This window comes from Apium graveolens, chromosome 9, assembly GCF_009905375.1.
Source record: "Apium graveolens cultivar Ventura chromosome 9, ASM990537v1, whole genome shotgun sequence".
Lineage (NCBI taxonomy): Eukaryota > Viridiplantae > Streptophyta > Magnoliopsida > Apiales > Apiaceae > Apium > Apium graveolens.
In genome coordinates, this window is record NC_133655.1 from 138262522 (window position 1) to 138280038 (window position 17517).

The 17517-nt window shown below is 35.7% G+C and overlaps 2 protein-coding genes across 2 annotated transcripts; both read right to left on the reverse strand.

The window, feature by feature from the left end:
• Positions 1-11684: 11684 nt before the first annotated feature.
• Positions 11685-12368, reverse strand: LOC141685620 (uncharacterized). The gene has a single exon (XM_074490715.1). It carries the CDS (start codon positions 12366-12368, stop codon positions 11685-11687), a length of 684 nt encoding a protein of 227 aa, XP_074346816.1.
• A 446-nt stretch (positions 12369-12814) lies between these two features.
• Positions 12815-13660, reverse strand: LOC141685621 (uncharacterized). Its single transcript, XM_074490716.1, has one exon. It carries the CDS (start codon positions 13658-13660, stop codon positions 12815-12817), a length of 846 nt encoding a protein of 281 aa, XP_074346817.1.
• Positions 13661-17517: the final 3857 nt, after the last annotated feature.

Consider the following 17517-nt stretch of genomic DNA (forward strand, 5'->3'; position numbering starts at 1 on the left):
GGTGGGGTGAGGACGCCGGGATCGTCTTCTCCGGCCACCCCCGATTTTCCGGCGACTGAAACTGCAAAATTGCAGTTTAGTCCCTGTATTTTTGAAGATGGTGAAGTTTAGTCCCTGTAGTTTGCAAAGTTTTCAAAAATATAATTCCTGTTTATAAAATATTTAAAAATCATATTTCCTATTTATTTTTATTATAAAAATTCATTTTTAATTTCTGAAAATTCTGAAAATTATTATTTTAATTCCGAAAATTATTTTTAATTCACAAATAAATCTGAATTAATTAGTTAATTAATTTTAGTTAATTTATAATTGATTAATTGGTCAATTAATTCGAAAATTAATTGATTAATTGATTTAATTAATTATTAATTGATTTTAATTAGTTATTTAATTAGATTTAATTATTTAAAAATGATTTAAAAATTCCGAAAAATAGTTTCGAGCTTTAAAATATTATTCTAAATTATTTCCAAGGCTCGATAATTATTCTAAAATTATTTTGGAGCCAGAATGGGCCAACCAAACCCTGTTTATTAACCCGAAATTGATCCAACGACCCGTTTTAATTCTGAAAAATGTTTTAAAAATCATTTTAAATACCCGAAAGCATATTTATGACCCGAGACTTCCTTATAGATGATATGTCATTGATTACGTGATGTATTATGTGTTATACGTGACCTGTTGTTTGACTATCGGTCTATATATTCGGTGTTTACTTGATTATTGCATAACTTTCAATCCGTTAATCAGATTTGGGTAAAACGAAGGGTAGATAGAAGTATGTGTTGAATAGAATTCCATGAGTAAATTATTGATAGATACTTATGATATGTGAGCAGAAGAGGCAAGACGTAGGAAAGGGAAACAGGTAGTTGAGGAGTAAGACGATTGTGATTGAAAGCAAGTGCAGGATAGTAACCTAATACCAGGCAAGTGTTCTGAACTTTCTTGAGATATTGTAATTCTTGATAGTCTTGTTGACATTGCAAGTGCTTTGAAGCACGGAAACCTAAATCCTAATTTCAGTTATTGTTCTTGAGCTATGAACCATATTCTTTCTAAGCCATTGATTTTTGTATACCAAACAAGAACCACAAATCTACAATACTACTCCACAAATACTTACAAACTAAATACCAGACACTGAAATGAACTATTATATTCTCAACCCATGGTATCCTATGCTTTGAAAGCCTAAATCTTTGAAACCCTGAGATATTGATTCCTTTGTTATTCAATTCTTTCATTACCCAGCATCCAAGCTTTTAAATTGCCTTATTGATCCTTACAAGGATTGAAACCCTTTCATTGTTAAACATTTATTGTTGTTAATGATTTCGGTTATTGCTTATTATTGCATATTCTGTTATTATGTTAGAATTGGATTGTTTTTATAAAATTGTGGACCAGATTCGTGGTCAGACCATATAATGGTCAAGTTAGGCCAATGTGTGCCTTGGATCCAGTAGTTAGAGCAATGCTGTGTGCCTTGCTCGGGGTTAGTGCGTGACTGATCAGCAGCCTAACCTTGATTTTTAAATTAAAAATATAGTATCCAATTCTAAATTATAATCCATTGTTCACTTGATATCATAAACATATTCACCTGATGATCATTATTCTCAGTTTTGTCATTGTGACTTGCTGAGCTAGTTAGCTCATTTGTGCGATGTTGTTTATATTCTTTCCAGTTAAAAAGGAACCAGTTGGTAAAGAGGATCCCCAGTCCAGCGGAGAGCTAGGGGTTCAGGTTGAGAAAGCTGAGCTAGTAGGCTTCTTTTGGAATAATTTAAGTTTGTAAAAGTTTGTAATAATGTTTAATACTCAGTTTGAGTTTGAAATAGTTGGGATTTGAACGGTTTGTAATATATTAGTATGTGTGGCTTGTGTGCATACTTTAACCTGTTGCGGTCCGTGGTGGTTGGTAAGTAGGGTCACTGCATATATTATTATTATCTTTATTATTGTTATAAGCAGGTTATAATTAAGGTGTGTGTGTGGACCCCAAACTTCTGACCCGGGTTTGGAGGGCGCCACAGATCAAACTTCAAATATTGGCAGCAAAAGATGCTGTTTTATCTGACCACACTGATCCTTGATCGATATCTCAAGGAGGAAGTACCATTGCTCACTGTTGAGTGTGATGTGCAGACTGTGTATGTTGCGGATGCCTGAAAGCACACCGACTATATCTATCAGAACTATGTGCTAAACTGTTTGGCTGATTAATTGTATAATGTTTATTGCTTGAAATCATCAGCTAAGGTCTAATGGGAATCACTTGACCATAAGTATAAAAACGAGGACGCTGGGGCAAAGAAGTGGATTGTTGGTCGCGTGATTGAAAAGTTACCGTCTGGTTGGAAAAATTTCAAGAACTGTCTTAAGCACAAGCGTAAGCAGATGCCTATGGAGGATCTTATCATTAGACTTCGTATCGAAGAAGACAACAGAAGATTCGAGAGGAAAATCAATGTTGTCACTGAAAAGGAGAATGTGGTGGAGCACCAGAGCTCCAAGCCCAAGAAGAACAATTTTGGGAAAGGGGGAAAGTTGGCACCCAAAGGAGGAATTTCGAAGCCGTCGAAGTTTCAAGGAAAGTGCTGCAATTGTAATAAAGTGGGGCATAGGTCTGCCAATTGCAAGAAGCCCAAGAAGCCCAACAAGAAGAAGGAAGCAAGCATGATTGATAATGTGTCCAAGGAGATGGGTGACATAGACCTATGTGCTACGATCTCTGAAGTAAACCTCGTTGGCTCAAATCCAAGGGAATGGTGGATTGATACTGGAGCTACAAGGCATGTTTGCTCGGAAAAGGCAATTTTCTCTAGCCTCAAAGTTTCTAATGCTGACGAGAAGCTCTATATGGGGAACTCTACAACTTCTATGTTTGAAGGAGAAGGCACAGTGATTATGAAGATGACCTCTAGAAAGAATCTGACTTTGAAGAATGTACTTTGTGTGCCTGATATTCGCAAGAACCTGGTGTCTGGTTTTATGTTGAATAAGCATGGCTTTTGCATTGTAATAGAGTCAGATAAATTTATTTTGTCTAAGAGTGGTATGTTTATAGGTAAGGGTTATGTAACCGATGGGATTTTTAAGCTCAATGTTATGACCATTAAGGACGATAATGAAATGAAGAATTCTTCTGCTTACTTGCTTAAGTCTCCTAATTAATGGCATGCTAGATTATGACATGTTAATTATGATACCTTACGAAGGTTAAGTGTAAAAGAATACATACCAAAATTAACAATTGATTTAAAACATAAGTGCCAAACTTGTGTTGAGGCAAAATTAACGAGATCATCATTCAAACGTGTGGAAAGAAACACCAAAGTGCTAGACCTAATACATAGCGATATATGTGATTTAAAATTTGCTCTAACAAGAGGAGGAAACAAGTATTTTATTACATTCATAGATGACTGTATAAAATACTGCTATGTATATTTGCTGAAAAGCAAAGACGAAGCTATAGATAAATTTAAAATCTATAAGGAAGAAGTTGAGACACAACAATCTGAGAAAATCAAAACGATACGAAGTGATCGTGGAGGTGAATATGTTGAACCCTTTGGGGAATTCTATTCACAACATGGTATAATCCATGAGGTCACTGCACCATACTCCCCTCAGTCAAATGGAGTGGCTGAGAGGAAGAATCGCACTCTCAAAGAGATGATAAATGCGATGTTGCTAAGCTCCAGACTTCCGCAGTCAATGTGGGGGGAAGCCATCTTAAGCGCAAATAATATCTTAAATATTACGATGCACAAGAATAAGGATGTAAGTCCTTATAAATTATGGAAGAAAAAGAAACCAAGTTATCAACACTTGAAAGTGTGGGGGTGCCTTGCAAAGTTACTAATCCCTACACCTAAAAATGTGAAGATTGGTCCAAAGACTGTGGATTGTATCTTCATCGGATATCCTCCACATAGCACTGCATATCGGTTTCTTGTTCATGAATCTAAGATTCCTGATATTCAAAAAAATACCATTATGGAATCAAGGAACGCCTCATTCTTTGAGATAAAGTTTCCATGTAATCCAGAAAACGAACAACCTACAATGTCTAAATGAACTCGTGAGTCTATAGATGATAATAATAAGAGTGAAGAAAGTGAAGATGAAAATGTGGGGATTGTGAGAAGGGGCAAAAGACAACGAATGGAAAAATCCTATGGGTCTGATTTTATGACCTATTTGCTCGAAGAAGGTGATCCGAAAACCTATAAGGAAGAGATTACCTCACCGGATGGGCCTATGTGAAAAGAGGCCATCAAAAACGAAGTTGATTTGATTATGCAGAATCATACTTGGGAATTAGTAGACTTGCCAACCGGTTGTAAACCATTAGGTAGCAAGTGGGTGTTCAAGAAAAAGTTGAAAACCGATGGCACTATCGATAAGTATAAGGCCAGACTTATAATCAAAGGATACAAGCAACATAAAGGCCTCGATTACTTCGATATATATTATCCTGTTACGAGAATAACATCCATAAGGATGATGTTTGCTATCAATGCAATGCGAAATCTAACAGTACATCAAATGGATGTGAAAACAACCTTTCTAATGGGGATATAGATGAGGAAATATATATGGAACAACCTGAAGGGTTTATTTTCCATGGATAAGAAAGAAAAGTATGTAAATTAATGAAATCACTATATGGTTTAAAGCAAGCACCTATGAAATGACATGAAAAATTTGATGAGATCGTGCTGGCAAATGGCTTCAAAATCAATGAATGTGATAGTTGTGTCTATTACAAGGAAAATGAGAAAAGCTATGTCAAGGAAAATGATAGCGGTTATGTCATGATGACATTGTATGTAGATGATCTACTTATTTCCAGAAGCAATGATAAAGTGATCAAATCTACTAAGGATATGTTGAAATCGAGATTCAACATGAAAGACATGGGACTAGCTAATGTTATTTTAGGAATTCAAATTTCTAGAACGTTAGAGGGTCTCGCACTAAGTCAACCTCATTACGTTGACAAGATCCTAGAAACGTTTTTTAAGGAATGACTTTGAGAAAGCTAGGACACCTGTGGATATGACTTTACATCTATCCAAGAATAAAGGTGCAGGAGTCTCCCAAGTGGAATACTCGAGAATAATCGGAAGTCTGATGTACCTTATGAGTTGTACAAGACCAGACATTACATACTCAATTAGCATGTTGAGTAGATTTACGAGTAATCCGGGAGCTGATCACTGAAAAGTAATCATAAGGGTACTAAGGTATTTGACGGGAACTCGAGACTATGGACTGTACTATGGCAGATATCCAGCAATATTAGAGGGATATACTGACACAAACTGGATATCTAGTAAGAAGGCACTAAAGTCTACGAGTGGCTACGTATTTACACTAGCTGGAGCGGCAGTATCATGGAAATCCTCCAAGCAAACAGTGATAACTCATTCCACGATGGAAGCTGAGTTCGTGGCACTAGATAAATGTGCTGAAGAGGCTGAATATCTACGCCAATTTTTGGAGGATATTCCAAGATGGCCAAAGCCTGTGACTGCAATAGGGTTACACTGTGATAGTCAATCCGCTATTGGCATAGCACATAGCATAATGTATAATGGAAAGTCTCATCATATATGACGATGACACAGTTTCATAGATAATTAATCTCAACCAGAATTATCACCATTGACTATATATCGTCAAAGGATAATATCGCGGATCCGCTAACCAAAGGGTTATCAAAAGAAGTGGTTGAGAAATCATCGAGAGGGATGGGCCTTAAGCCTATTGCTTAACGACATCATGATGGACACCCAACCATTGCTGACTGGAGATGCCAAGAACTTGGTTTAATGGGATAACTAAATCATGATGACCAAATCATTGTGGGGGTAACCCCTGGCCTATTCCTACGATGAGAAATAGTGAGACCCGTAAGGTACGAGGTTAAGTTTTTGAGCTTTTAATGATCTTTGATGAATACATGAAGTTCAGAAGTGAACACATTAAATTCAGTTGAGTAAACACGGGTTACTCTATAAGATAAAGATCACTTACGTGGGAGAGAAGTGGGGCCGCTTCAAAGGAGAATTACGAGGCACAATTCTTTGAAAACTCCTGCAGAACTAGGACAATGTTCCATGGCCAAAATGGACATACCCATGAGAGCTGAACGAGTCAGAAAAGATATAGTGATAAGTATATCATTGTTTACACAAATGGTCGAACAGTTCAAGGACAAACACATCTATTGTCTACCAGTAAAGTCGGTATGCTTACTCAAGTGAAGGTTCAAGGAGCATTCTCTACCTATCATATGTTATATATGATCGAATAAACTATCACCAAGTCAAACTCCATGTCTGTCTGTCTATCTGATGTGTGCTACTAAAATATCAATCGAACCTATGTGGGGGATCATTAGAAAATGTGGGTATTACACCCCACATTGTCGAGTCATTTTGAGCCGTGCTTGAGTGGTTGGTTGTTGCGTGTGTGCAACGAGTGACGCTTGGAATGTGCTCTCCTTCACGAGAGCTTTCCGAGGCACTTTAAATCACTCAAAATGATCAAGGGATGAGTGAGATATGTTTATCAAAAGATGGTCCCTAAAGAGTCGAAAATGAGTTATAAAACCTTAAATCCCACATTGAAAAGGAAAAGTGATTTCCTTAGCTTTATATAGCAACACTTATATGTAGTGTTCACTTGTGTTGTCTATGTGTTGCTCCACGCCTACGCGGGCGCGCAGAGGGGTACAAATTGTGGGCTTTCGAGGGGAAATCTGAGGCTTGTGAAGCCTTCGAACTTGCCCGCGTGTGCGACGTGCGGACACGAATGTAGCAGAAAATTGGCCCGAATAACGCCGGACTAGTTTTGCTAATTTTTATTTTCCGCCGGGCCTGGGCTCAAATAAATTAACTTATTTTTTTATTTTTGTGTCGATCAAATTAATTAATTAATTATAATTAATTGACCACCGACCTAATTACACCGACCTAATTAATTAACGTGTTTTAATTAATTATGATAATTGTGTAGCGCACAAGTTTTTCCTCCCTATATAAACACTTCTTGGGCGTTAGGGTTAAACACACAAATACACAACCATTCCTAAACAGCTACCCTCTAACCCGTGATAGTTTCTTGCTCGCTTTCAAGCTTGCTGAGAGTGCCGACCTTCGGCGTCGCCACTGCAATCCGTTTTATCCTGGGAGGCTTTTTGCTCGCACAATACGGTGAGGGCTAATAAGCTTTAAGGAGACAGTTCCGCAATACGCTTCCTGTCCAAGTTCTTTTTCTGTTATTCGATTATCTGTTTTGCACACACACACCTATACATAAATTTGTTTCTGCACAGATTATTGACGATACAAGCTACCATTATCATCCCTACTCCACCTTTCTTTCTGTTCTTAGAGAAAAAAAATGCACTTTATATTGAGATATTCCCCGAGCTCTCTTTATCCCAATACACCCTATCCCCCACCCTACCGTCGTTCAATGGTGTTTGAGATACACCGTTGATCACTTTCGTTAAAAAGGTCTCGAATTACATCCCCATCCCAAGCTCTCCTATTGCTGCACATAAGAGATAACACTGTATTTTTATCCAATACCTCTGAACTCGATGTAATGTACGGGTTCTTCTCTTCTTTCAACCATGAATGATGTAGGATGTTTATTTTTTTCCCCTGATCCTATTAACCATCTAGCACCCGCTTTCAACAAATCTTTCACTTCGTATATATTCCGCCAGACATAACTAGAGTTGTTCCCAATTTCTGAATTAAGAATTCTCCATCCGGATAATAACGGGCCTTAAAGTACTTACCAAGCTATTTGGCTTTGTCCATAACCTGCGGTCTTGTTTGCCTAACATGACCACGTTAAAATCTCGAAAGTCCCGAAAACTCATTCTGTCTACTACCTTGAGTTTAAACAATCATGATCAAAACATCTGGTGAACACCATTTGCATTAGAATTCCACCAAAATTTGGTCAGACTCTGTCAATAACCTTTAAAATTTCCAATGACAAAATAAAACTCATAGCAAAATTAGGTAACGTATGAGCTACACTCTTTATTAGAATCTAATTACATTCTTAAAGTGCTATAAATATGTGTTGATCCGGAAAAAAAAACATGTGTTATCGATTAGATTTCTCCAATTTTTTTGTTCTAGTGTTATATTTATATAAACGTGATTTTAAATGAGTTGGTAACCTTATTCCAACTATCAACAATCATAGTCGTAATTAATTTGATGTTTTTTTTTGAAAATAGGATATTGCATTAATTCAAAGATGTATCATACAACATATGCTCTAACACTAAATGTGGAGGAATGAAGAATTCATGAAAGTAAAAAACATCACAAGGCACCCTAGCTAACATGTGGGCAACTTTGTTTGCTTGCTTTCTTACAAACGAAACTGAAAAATCTGGCCACTGACTTAGAACTCTATTGCAGTCTTGCATTATATTGCCTACCTCCAGCAAGTTCCTCTTATTCTTATTGATACCCTTAACTCCTAACATTGAATCACTGTCAATGATCACTTGCGTGAGAGCCATGTTTATAGCCCAGTACACTACATCCAGAATCTCGCGAACCTCAGCTTCAAGCACTGCAACTTCTCCCCATACCTTCTCACCCTTCCTCTGCAGAAATTTCCTTCATGATTCCTGAGAACCATTCCCACACTAAAGCTCGACATACCAGATAAAATAGAGGCATCGACATTTATCTTTACCTTACCTTCCTCCGGGGCTGTCCACTTCACTTCATTTAGGTGTAGATTCCTCACCTTCACAGGTCCTTTATTTAAAACATGTGCATCACGCCATTGTTCACAATGCTTAATGCTTCACCCCATAGCTAGTGAAGGAGTAATTGCCTTCTGTTCCCACACTCTCATATTCCTCGTTGTCCAGATTCCCCACATAATTGCAGCCATAAGATTAGACTTCGTTCGAGTCTCCATAACCAAGAACTCCAGAACCCATTCAGAGCACGCCTCGACATTTGTAGCTCTAATATTAGTCCCTATCCTCTGCCAACATTCTTTGGCGAAGTCACAATTCAAAAAAATATGCATCATATGTTCATCATCAGAACTACACATGGGACAGTTGAGAGTAGTGTTAATACCGCGGGATGTCAATAAACTACGGTCTGGTATATTATTTCTACAAATACGCCATAAGAACACTTTAATCTTCAGTGGGATATCTAAATTCCACAACTTAGACCAGCTTCCATGAGCAGTGTTATACCTGTTCTCACCATAATTTTTTAGCCAAAAATTATAGCTATATTTCGCTGAGTACTTACCATCAACAGCGTGCATCCAAGCAACATGGTCTGGAACCTGATTTGTAGGGACTGGAATTGCTAAAATGGCATTAGCATCATTTGAAAACAAATTGTTTACCTTGTTAACGTCCCATCTTTGATCACCAGGAACGAGCAGCTCGTTTACTCTAAAGTCACTATTTGTCTCCCTGTATGTACCCTCGACTTTATAGTTATCTTTCCCTCGTACCCAAGGATCCTCATAAACTCTAATAGAATTTCCATCCCCTATAATCCACTTAAAACCCTTCTTGAACACTTCTTTGGCTTGCCAGATCCCCGATCAAATAAAGCTCGAACCTCATCCCCTTGAAGCATTAAACAGAGTCGTATTAGAATAATAGCGAGCTTTGAAAATTCTAGCAACTAGAGATTCTGGGTTATTAATCAAATTCCAACAATCTTTCCCTAACAGACTCTGGTTAAAACCATGTAGGTCTCAGAATCCCATACCCCTTTTATTTTTAGCCATACTCATATTTGTCCAGGACACCCATTTGATCCCCTTTCTATTACTACCTTTTGAACCCCACCAGAAGTTGTTCATCATTTTCTCGAGTTCCTTACACAGTGACTTGGGTAGAAGGAAACAGGACATGGCATAAGATGGTACTGCATGTGCAATATTCCGTAACAACACCGCTTTCCTGCTTTTGACAAGCATTTAGCACTCCACCCTTGAATCTTACTCCACATTCTATCTTTTAAAAAATTGAAAACTCTCTTTTTTGACTTACCTACTAGTGATGGTAATCCCAGATACCTCCCCTCATTTAGATCATTATAAACTCCCAGCACACTCTTTAAGTTCATCTTGCTTGTCCGTTCGAACATTCGAACTAAAATAAATTCCGGATTTCTGGAAATAAATAGCCTGGCCAGATTGAACCTCTTACCTCATTAAAATTGATTTTAATTTAGCCACTTCCTTCCTGCTTGCTTTACAAAATGTGAAACTATCGTCATAAAATAACAAATGTGTCACTGGTGGAGCATGCTCATGAATTTCACACCCTTTCATTGTACCTTCCACTGTTGTTTTCTGAATCATTCTTGATAGTCCTTCCACACATAGAACGAAAAGATAAGGAGAGAGGGGGTCTCCCTGCCTTAATCCCCTCGAGGGTCTGATTGGACCAATCTGAGCTCCATTTAAATTAATCATATAAGACATCATTGTTACACATAACATAATCCACTTAATCCAACATTTATCAAACCCCACGTGTCTCATCTGTGACCACAAAAAATCCCACCATACTCTATATACGCTTTGCTAACATCGAGCTTTAGTGCAACCTCCCCCTGCGAGCCACTCTTCTTCTGTTTCATATAGTGCAACAACTCAAAATCTATTAACACATTATCCGTTATGCTCCTATTTTGTACAAATGTTGATTGTTTTTCAGCTATTACACCTGGTAAAAGAACTTTAAGCCTGTTAGAAAGCACTTTAGCAATAACTTTATACAGAACATTACAGAGGGAAATAGGACGTAAATCCTTCATTGTGTCTGCTCCATCTTTTTTCGGGATCAAAACCACCATTGTGTCGTTAATATTAGCAGGGAACACCACCTCCGGAAGCCATTATACAACATATGAATACCTCATTCCCTAACAAACTCCAAAAGTTTTGATAGAATGCTAGATTGAGACCATCTGGACCAGCACTCTTATCAGGATGCATTTGTTTAACAACTTCCGAAAATTCCTCGAATGTAAATTCCTTTACTAATTATTTATTTTGTTCTGCTGTAATCACTGTATTATATCCTTCGACCTCCACCTCTTGTGTCCTCTCCTCCTGCTCAAATAGCTTGGTAAAATAATCTTTCACTATATTGCATATTCCTTCATGACCAGTTACATCAATATTTTCATCTTTTTCAGCCTCGCTATATTACTTCTCTTTTTCCTCGTGGTTGCAAATGCGTGAAAGTATTTCGAATTGGCATCTCCTTCCGCCAACCAAAACGACTTAGCTCTTTGTTGCCAATAAACTTCCTTGTGGATAAATAACTCCTCCAGATTATTTTTTCCCTCAAAGTAATTGTTGGTTTGCTCTTCATTACTGCACTCTTCATACAAACTAAGTTGTTCTTTTTGCTTTCAAATTTTCTCACGAAATTTATTAAATAATTGCCTATCCCATTTCCCCATAAAGGTCGACAACTGTAACAGCTTAGGCAAAAAGTGGACTGGAGGAAGACTTTTCCAATAAACAACTACTTCATCAAAAAATGATTTCTCCCTTAACCAGGTATTTTTGAATCTGAACCTAAAGTTCTTCCTTGAATCATCTGTGCTACACAACTTCATTTAAATTGGATCATGATCCGAGTAGATTACATGGTGAACTACCAGTTTACACAATGGAAATTTCTTCCACCAAGATGCAGAAGCAAAAACTCTATCTATTCTCTCACGAACCCAACCAAGAGTTCCCCGACTCTTTTCCCATGTGCACCTTCCTCTCATCAGATCAAGTTCTATTAACTGAATCTCATCTAGTACTTCCTTGAACCCATTTAGAAAAGCTTGTGGATGTTTATGATTACCTTTCTTATCTTTTTCACTAATCATATCATTAAAATCACCAAATACAAACCAAGGTAATGATGATTTTACAGCTAGACATCTCAACAGCTCCCATGAATCTCTCCTTCGAGTTCTTTCCGGATACCCGTAAAACCCCGTTAACCTCCAAATAGAAACATTATTATTTAATATATTAACATCTATGAAGTTGCTATCAGCTTCCACAACCTCACAATGAATACTTTTATCCCACATCAGAGCTAGTCCTCCACTCCTACCTTGACTGTCAACTGACCAACAATGTTCAAAGCCCATCTTCTTACTCAACTTCCTTCTTATATCTGTATTCGAGAGAGTTTCCATTAAAAACAACATATTAGGTTTACGAGACTTAACCAAGTCCCCTAGTGCACGAACTGCTCGAGAGTTCCCCAACCCTCGGTAGTTCCAACTTATGGTTTTCATGGCTGATGGCTAGCTTGCTTCGCAAGCTTAGCCATTTCAGTGTTCGAGAATAATGCACAATTCGATACAGAAAGTACAACATCATTAGTAAAAGTCTTTCCACCATCATCTTTTTCCATTCTAAGCCCACCCTCTGTGTCCATGATATCATATTTATCAGGCCCACCCCTCATGTATTTTCTATCCATTATTTTAAGCCCAATAAAATCCTACTCCTCTGGCCCAATATCAATTTTTGAAATTGAATTTTCTCCCTCCAACCTTGTCAATTTGTTTTCCAAATTAATTGGATAAGATTCGTTACCTTCTTTCATCCTTTGTGATTGAATATTCCTCCTATAATTCAGCTACTTATCATTCGCCTCGTAACTACTTTTCCCTGATTTCTTGCTGACATTAACTCTCCCCTATTTCTCCATCCACATCGTATCATCGTCTTCTCTCAGTCACTTACTCCTCACCAGACCTGCATTCCTCCGATTTGGGGCTCTTAGCCAGCTCCCCCATTCCTTTTGAAGTACCTCAGTATCCTGATTCAGGAACTTGCTACAATATCTTTCCGTGTGTGACAAGATGCCACACGAGAAACAAAAATCCCCTAGACGTTCATACTTGCATGACACTATAATCTCTTCGCCATTTCTTTTTATTATTTTCTTCTTGCGTTTTAATGATTTTCTGACATCCAATCGCACCTTAATTCTCATGAACTCCCTCCACGTACTTGTATTATTCTTGTGATCATACTCGATGAACTCTCCAAAGAAATCTCCTAGTTGCTTACCTACTCCTTCCGTCATTAATCCTGTTGGCAAATCAAAAATATGGATCCATATATTTGTATACCATAACGGAACATTTAAAGGTTCCTCCCCCTCCGGTACCTCGGCCAAGATTAACATTGCACTATCAAACGACCATGGTCCTCCCCGAAGCACCCATTTCATATCTTCTCTGTGATAAAATTGAAATAAGAAAATACCTTGCTGAATTTCCTTAATGTTGATGCCTAACGCTGGTCTCCATACATCTGCCAACTTCGTTTTCATAGCTCTAACATTAATCGATCTTTCTGTCAAGAACCTCCCAATCAAGCATAGTTCATATTTATTAATTACCTCCTCCTCTTCTCCTTCAAACACAAAAGCTTCATTTTCCTCCTCCTCTATATTTAGGGTAGATAATTGATTACTAATATCATCATAACGCGACATACTGATAGCAAAATGACTCACATACACTTCAGATTCAATGATGAAATTGAAAGGAGAGAACACAAAAAGCTCACACATTATTGGAGAGAAAAAAAATCTTTTAACATAAGGAGTATTTTAAAATTTTATCACTATATCACATATATATTTCAGAATTTTAAAATGATTTTTATTTACTCTGACGACAAGTCACAAGTCTGCTTCCCCTACTATCAAAATAAAAAATGGTTTGTCATTTTCATTGTTAAGTTCTCGTGCCCTCAAGATTAATAGTACGATGTATCTGATATACATACCAACTTAAAATAATAATTTTTTTATATTTTTAATCATATTTAATGTTAAAATTATAATAAGATAAATATAATTAATATAATCATAAATTGTTAATATTAAATAATGAAATAAGAATAAATGCTAGCAATAATAAGTTATACTAATTAGTACATGCATATTAAATTATATATAATAAATACACGAATATTAAATAAAAATGTCACTAACATATAATTATGCGCGATAGTTTATTAATTTTAAATGAATAAATTATTTCATAAATTCCCTACTAAACCTATTATATAGATAAATTTTGTTTGAAATTGATTTATCTTGATAAAAAAATATTATCTAAGATTTGATACTATTTGAATTAAATTGTTACTATTTTATTAATTATAGTTAATTATAAAATTGCAAATAGTTTGAACCCCATTTAATTAATTGCTAATATTTGAATCGATTTCAAACAAAATCTTAGACTTAAATTAAGTAAACAGTAAAATACAGTTTAATTCAATAATCAAATTTCGTTTTATTCTCCGAAAATAAAATTCGTTTTCTTGTAAGTGTAAAGTCACAAATTAGTTAAACTGAAAGTGAACTCCTGATTAATTAATAATATCTGAATCGATCTCAAACAAAATTTTAGACTTAATTTAAGTAAACCGTAAAATAAAGTTGAACTCAACAATCAAATTTCGTTTTCTTATCCTAAAATAAAATTCATTTTCTTGCGAGGGTAAAGTCACAAATTAGTTAAACCGAAAGTGAACTCCTGATTAATTGATAATATCTAAATCGATCTCAAACAAAAATCTTAGACTTAATTTAAGTGAACAGTAAAATACAGTTGAATTCAATAATCAAATTTCATTTTTTTACCCGAAAATAAAATTCATTTTCTTGCAAGTGTAAAGTCACAAATTAATTAAACTGAAAGTGGACTACTAATTAATTAGTAATATCTGCATCGATCTTAAAAAAAAATCTTAGACTTAATTTAAGTAAAGAATAAAATACAGTTGAATTCAATAATAAAATTTCGTTTTCTTAACTGAAAATAAAATTCGTCTTCTTGCAAGTGTAAAGTCACACATTACTTAAACCGAAAGTGAATTGTTGATTAATTAATAATATCTGAATCGATCTCAAACAAAATCTTAGACTTAATTTTAATAAACAAAAATTCAGTCGAATTGAATAATCAAATTTCGTTTTCTTACCCTAAATTAAAATTTGTTTTCTTGCAAATATAAAACCACAATTTAGTTAAACCAAAAGTGAAAAAGTGACTCTTTAACTAGTAATTCTTTCTTGGCAAAAAAACAATTAAAATGAGAAACACATCTTATATTTTGGGTCAAAATTCAACTACCAAATATGAAATATAACGGCAAAAGCAAAAGTAAAACTGATATCTGATATCCTAATTTTAGTAAACCAGGCCTCTACAACACTAACAATGAACACGCAAAATCCGAACAACACAAGAGAGTAAAATATTAGCTCCGGTATTTATCAAAAAGAAAAAATAGGCCGTGCCTCCAAAAACACCGTTGGACAGGGGAAAAGTAACGTTAATAACCTTTAACAATCAGAAACCTCTTTTTAAACTTTGATTTCATGGAACTTTTTGCTTTCACCTGATCCATGTTATAATTATAAATGTATTATTTTCATCTTTTTTTATTATGATATGACTTAAAATTTTACATCTATTATTTTACCCGTTTTTTGAATTTTAGAAGCCATGTTTTTTATAGGTTTGAATCCTATTTTTAATTATGTTTTAAAATAAATAGGTTCATAAATTGGCACAACTAAATAGTTTATGAAAAATATATACCACGACCAAGTAATTAGGTCATGTGTTTAAATTGGATTATTTTAACTTAGAATTTTTTAATTTGTTGGTGGAATTCTATTTTAATAAAGTGATATGGATATTATAGATACTGTATTTGATTTGACCCTTGGAAAATAATAAATTTGTTCAAACCGTATTGTAATTACAATTCTATTTCCGTACACCTCTAAATTATTTCTTTATTGGGTACTTGGTTTCATCTTAGAATGGTTACGCTGTATTTTGATTTCAATCCTAGAATTCAAAAAAGATAAAAATAATACACTTAGAGTTTAAATTAAAAGGTGGTGGAACAAAAAAATAGCGAAACCTCTTTTTAAGTGGTACACAAGTATTAATTTTGGTTTCACCGATTTTTGGTACCACCAACTTTTGGTTTCACTTATTCGCGTATATCTTATAATTCTACTTTTGTATGGCTTATAATTTTACTAAAACTTTTGATTGCACCCTTTATTCCTTTATATCTTATACTATGTCTTATGATTATATTCAATTTAGCTTTATTTTTGTTTCACCTTTTTGAATTTAACCTTTGTATTCATAATTCCCTTATGCATTGTTTTTTTGACGAAATGCAAATTTTATTACTCCAAATCAACGATCATACATTGCATAACATTAATTGGAACATACCTCCAATCAAAGATACGATCAGGGTACATATGCGACACACGTGCTCATTTATGAGCCGACATATTCACAGATCGTTTAACAAAATACAACTTAGCATTGTTCATACTACTAATCATATCCCGACATTCCTCTACTACCTGTCCAACCCTCGATCTCATAGCAGCAGAACTTCGAATCATCTGAGCAACAGTCAAGCAATCTGTCTCGATGATAATAGAGTGCCAGTTCATTATTTTAGCCCAACTCAATGCTTCCTTAACAGCTATCGATTCCGCTAAAGATGGTTTCATGACCTCTAGATAAGTTCTGGTTTGTGCTGAGAGGAACTAACTCCCTCGAGCAATGATTCCAATTCCTGACTTGCCAATATCTTTAAAAATAGCAGCGTCTACAGATATCTTAACTTCATCAAGTTGTGGCTTCGCCCAAACCACTAAACCATTGCTTGGAAACATAGGCTGAATTGATGGTCCAACTTTTCTATTTTGAGCTACTTCCCACTGTGTAAGATATTCCCAAGCTTTCACTACAATTCTCATTTTCTGCCAACGCTTATTACTCAAGACCAGGTCATTCCTGGCTCTCCATATTGACCAACACAAGGTGAGCATTTTCGCTTTCTTCTCTTTCGACTGATTTGCCAACCTCGATATCAACCATACAGGAAACTCCATGGTCATGTCTGTGTCAATAACTGGGTTGAATTGCTTCCAACAACTAGCTGCATACCTGCAATTGATTAAAGCATGAAATATTGACTCCTCACCCTCGTTACAAACATGACACAAATTGTTAATTTGCACATGTTTAGCCTGCAACTGAGTTTTTGTTGGCAAACAATAATTAATTGCTCTCCATATGAGGTTTAACACCTTAGGAGGAGCTCGGATGTTCCATATCATTTTCCAAAACTCCACATTATTAGTAGTACCCCACTCTCCTTTCTATTTCTGTAGCAACTTGTAGGCCCTTCTAACCGTGTATTGACCTGATGTCTTCATTTTCCAGTAAAGAACTTCACTACTGAGCTCGTGTTCTACCACCGTATCAGAGATACACTTCTAATCCCTTTCCTCAAAAATGTCTTGAATGAGTTCTGAGTCCCAATTTTTAGTACCAGTATGGAATAACGACATCACTTTTTGATTAATGA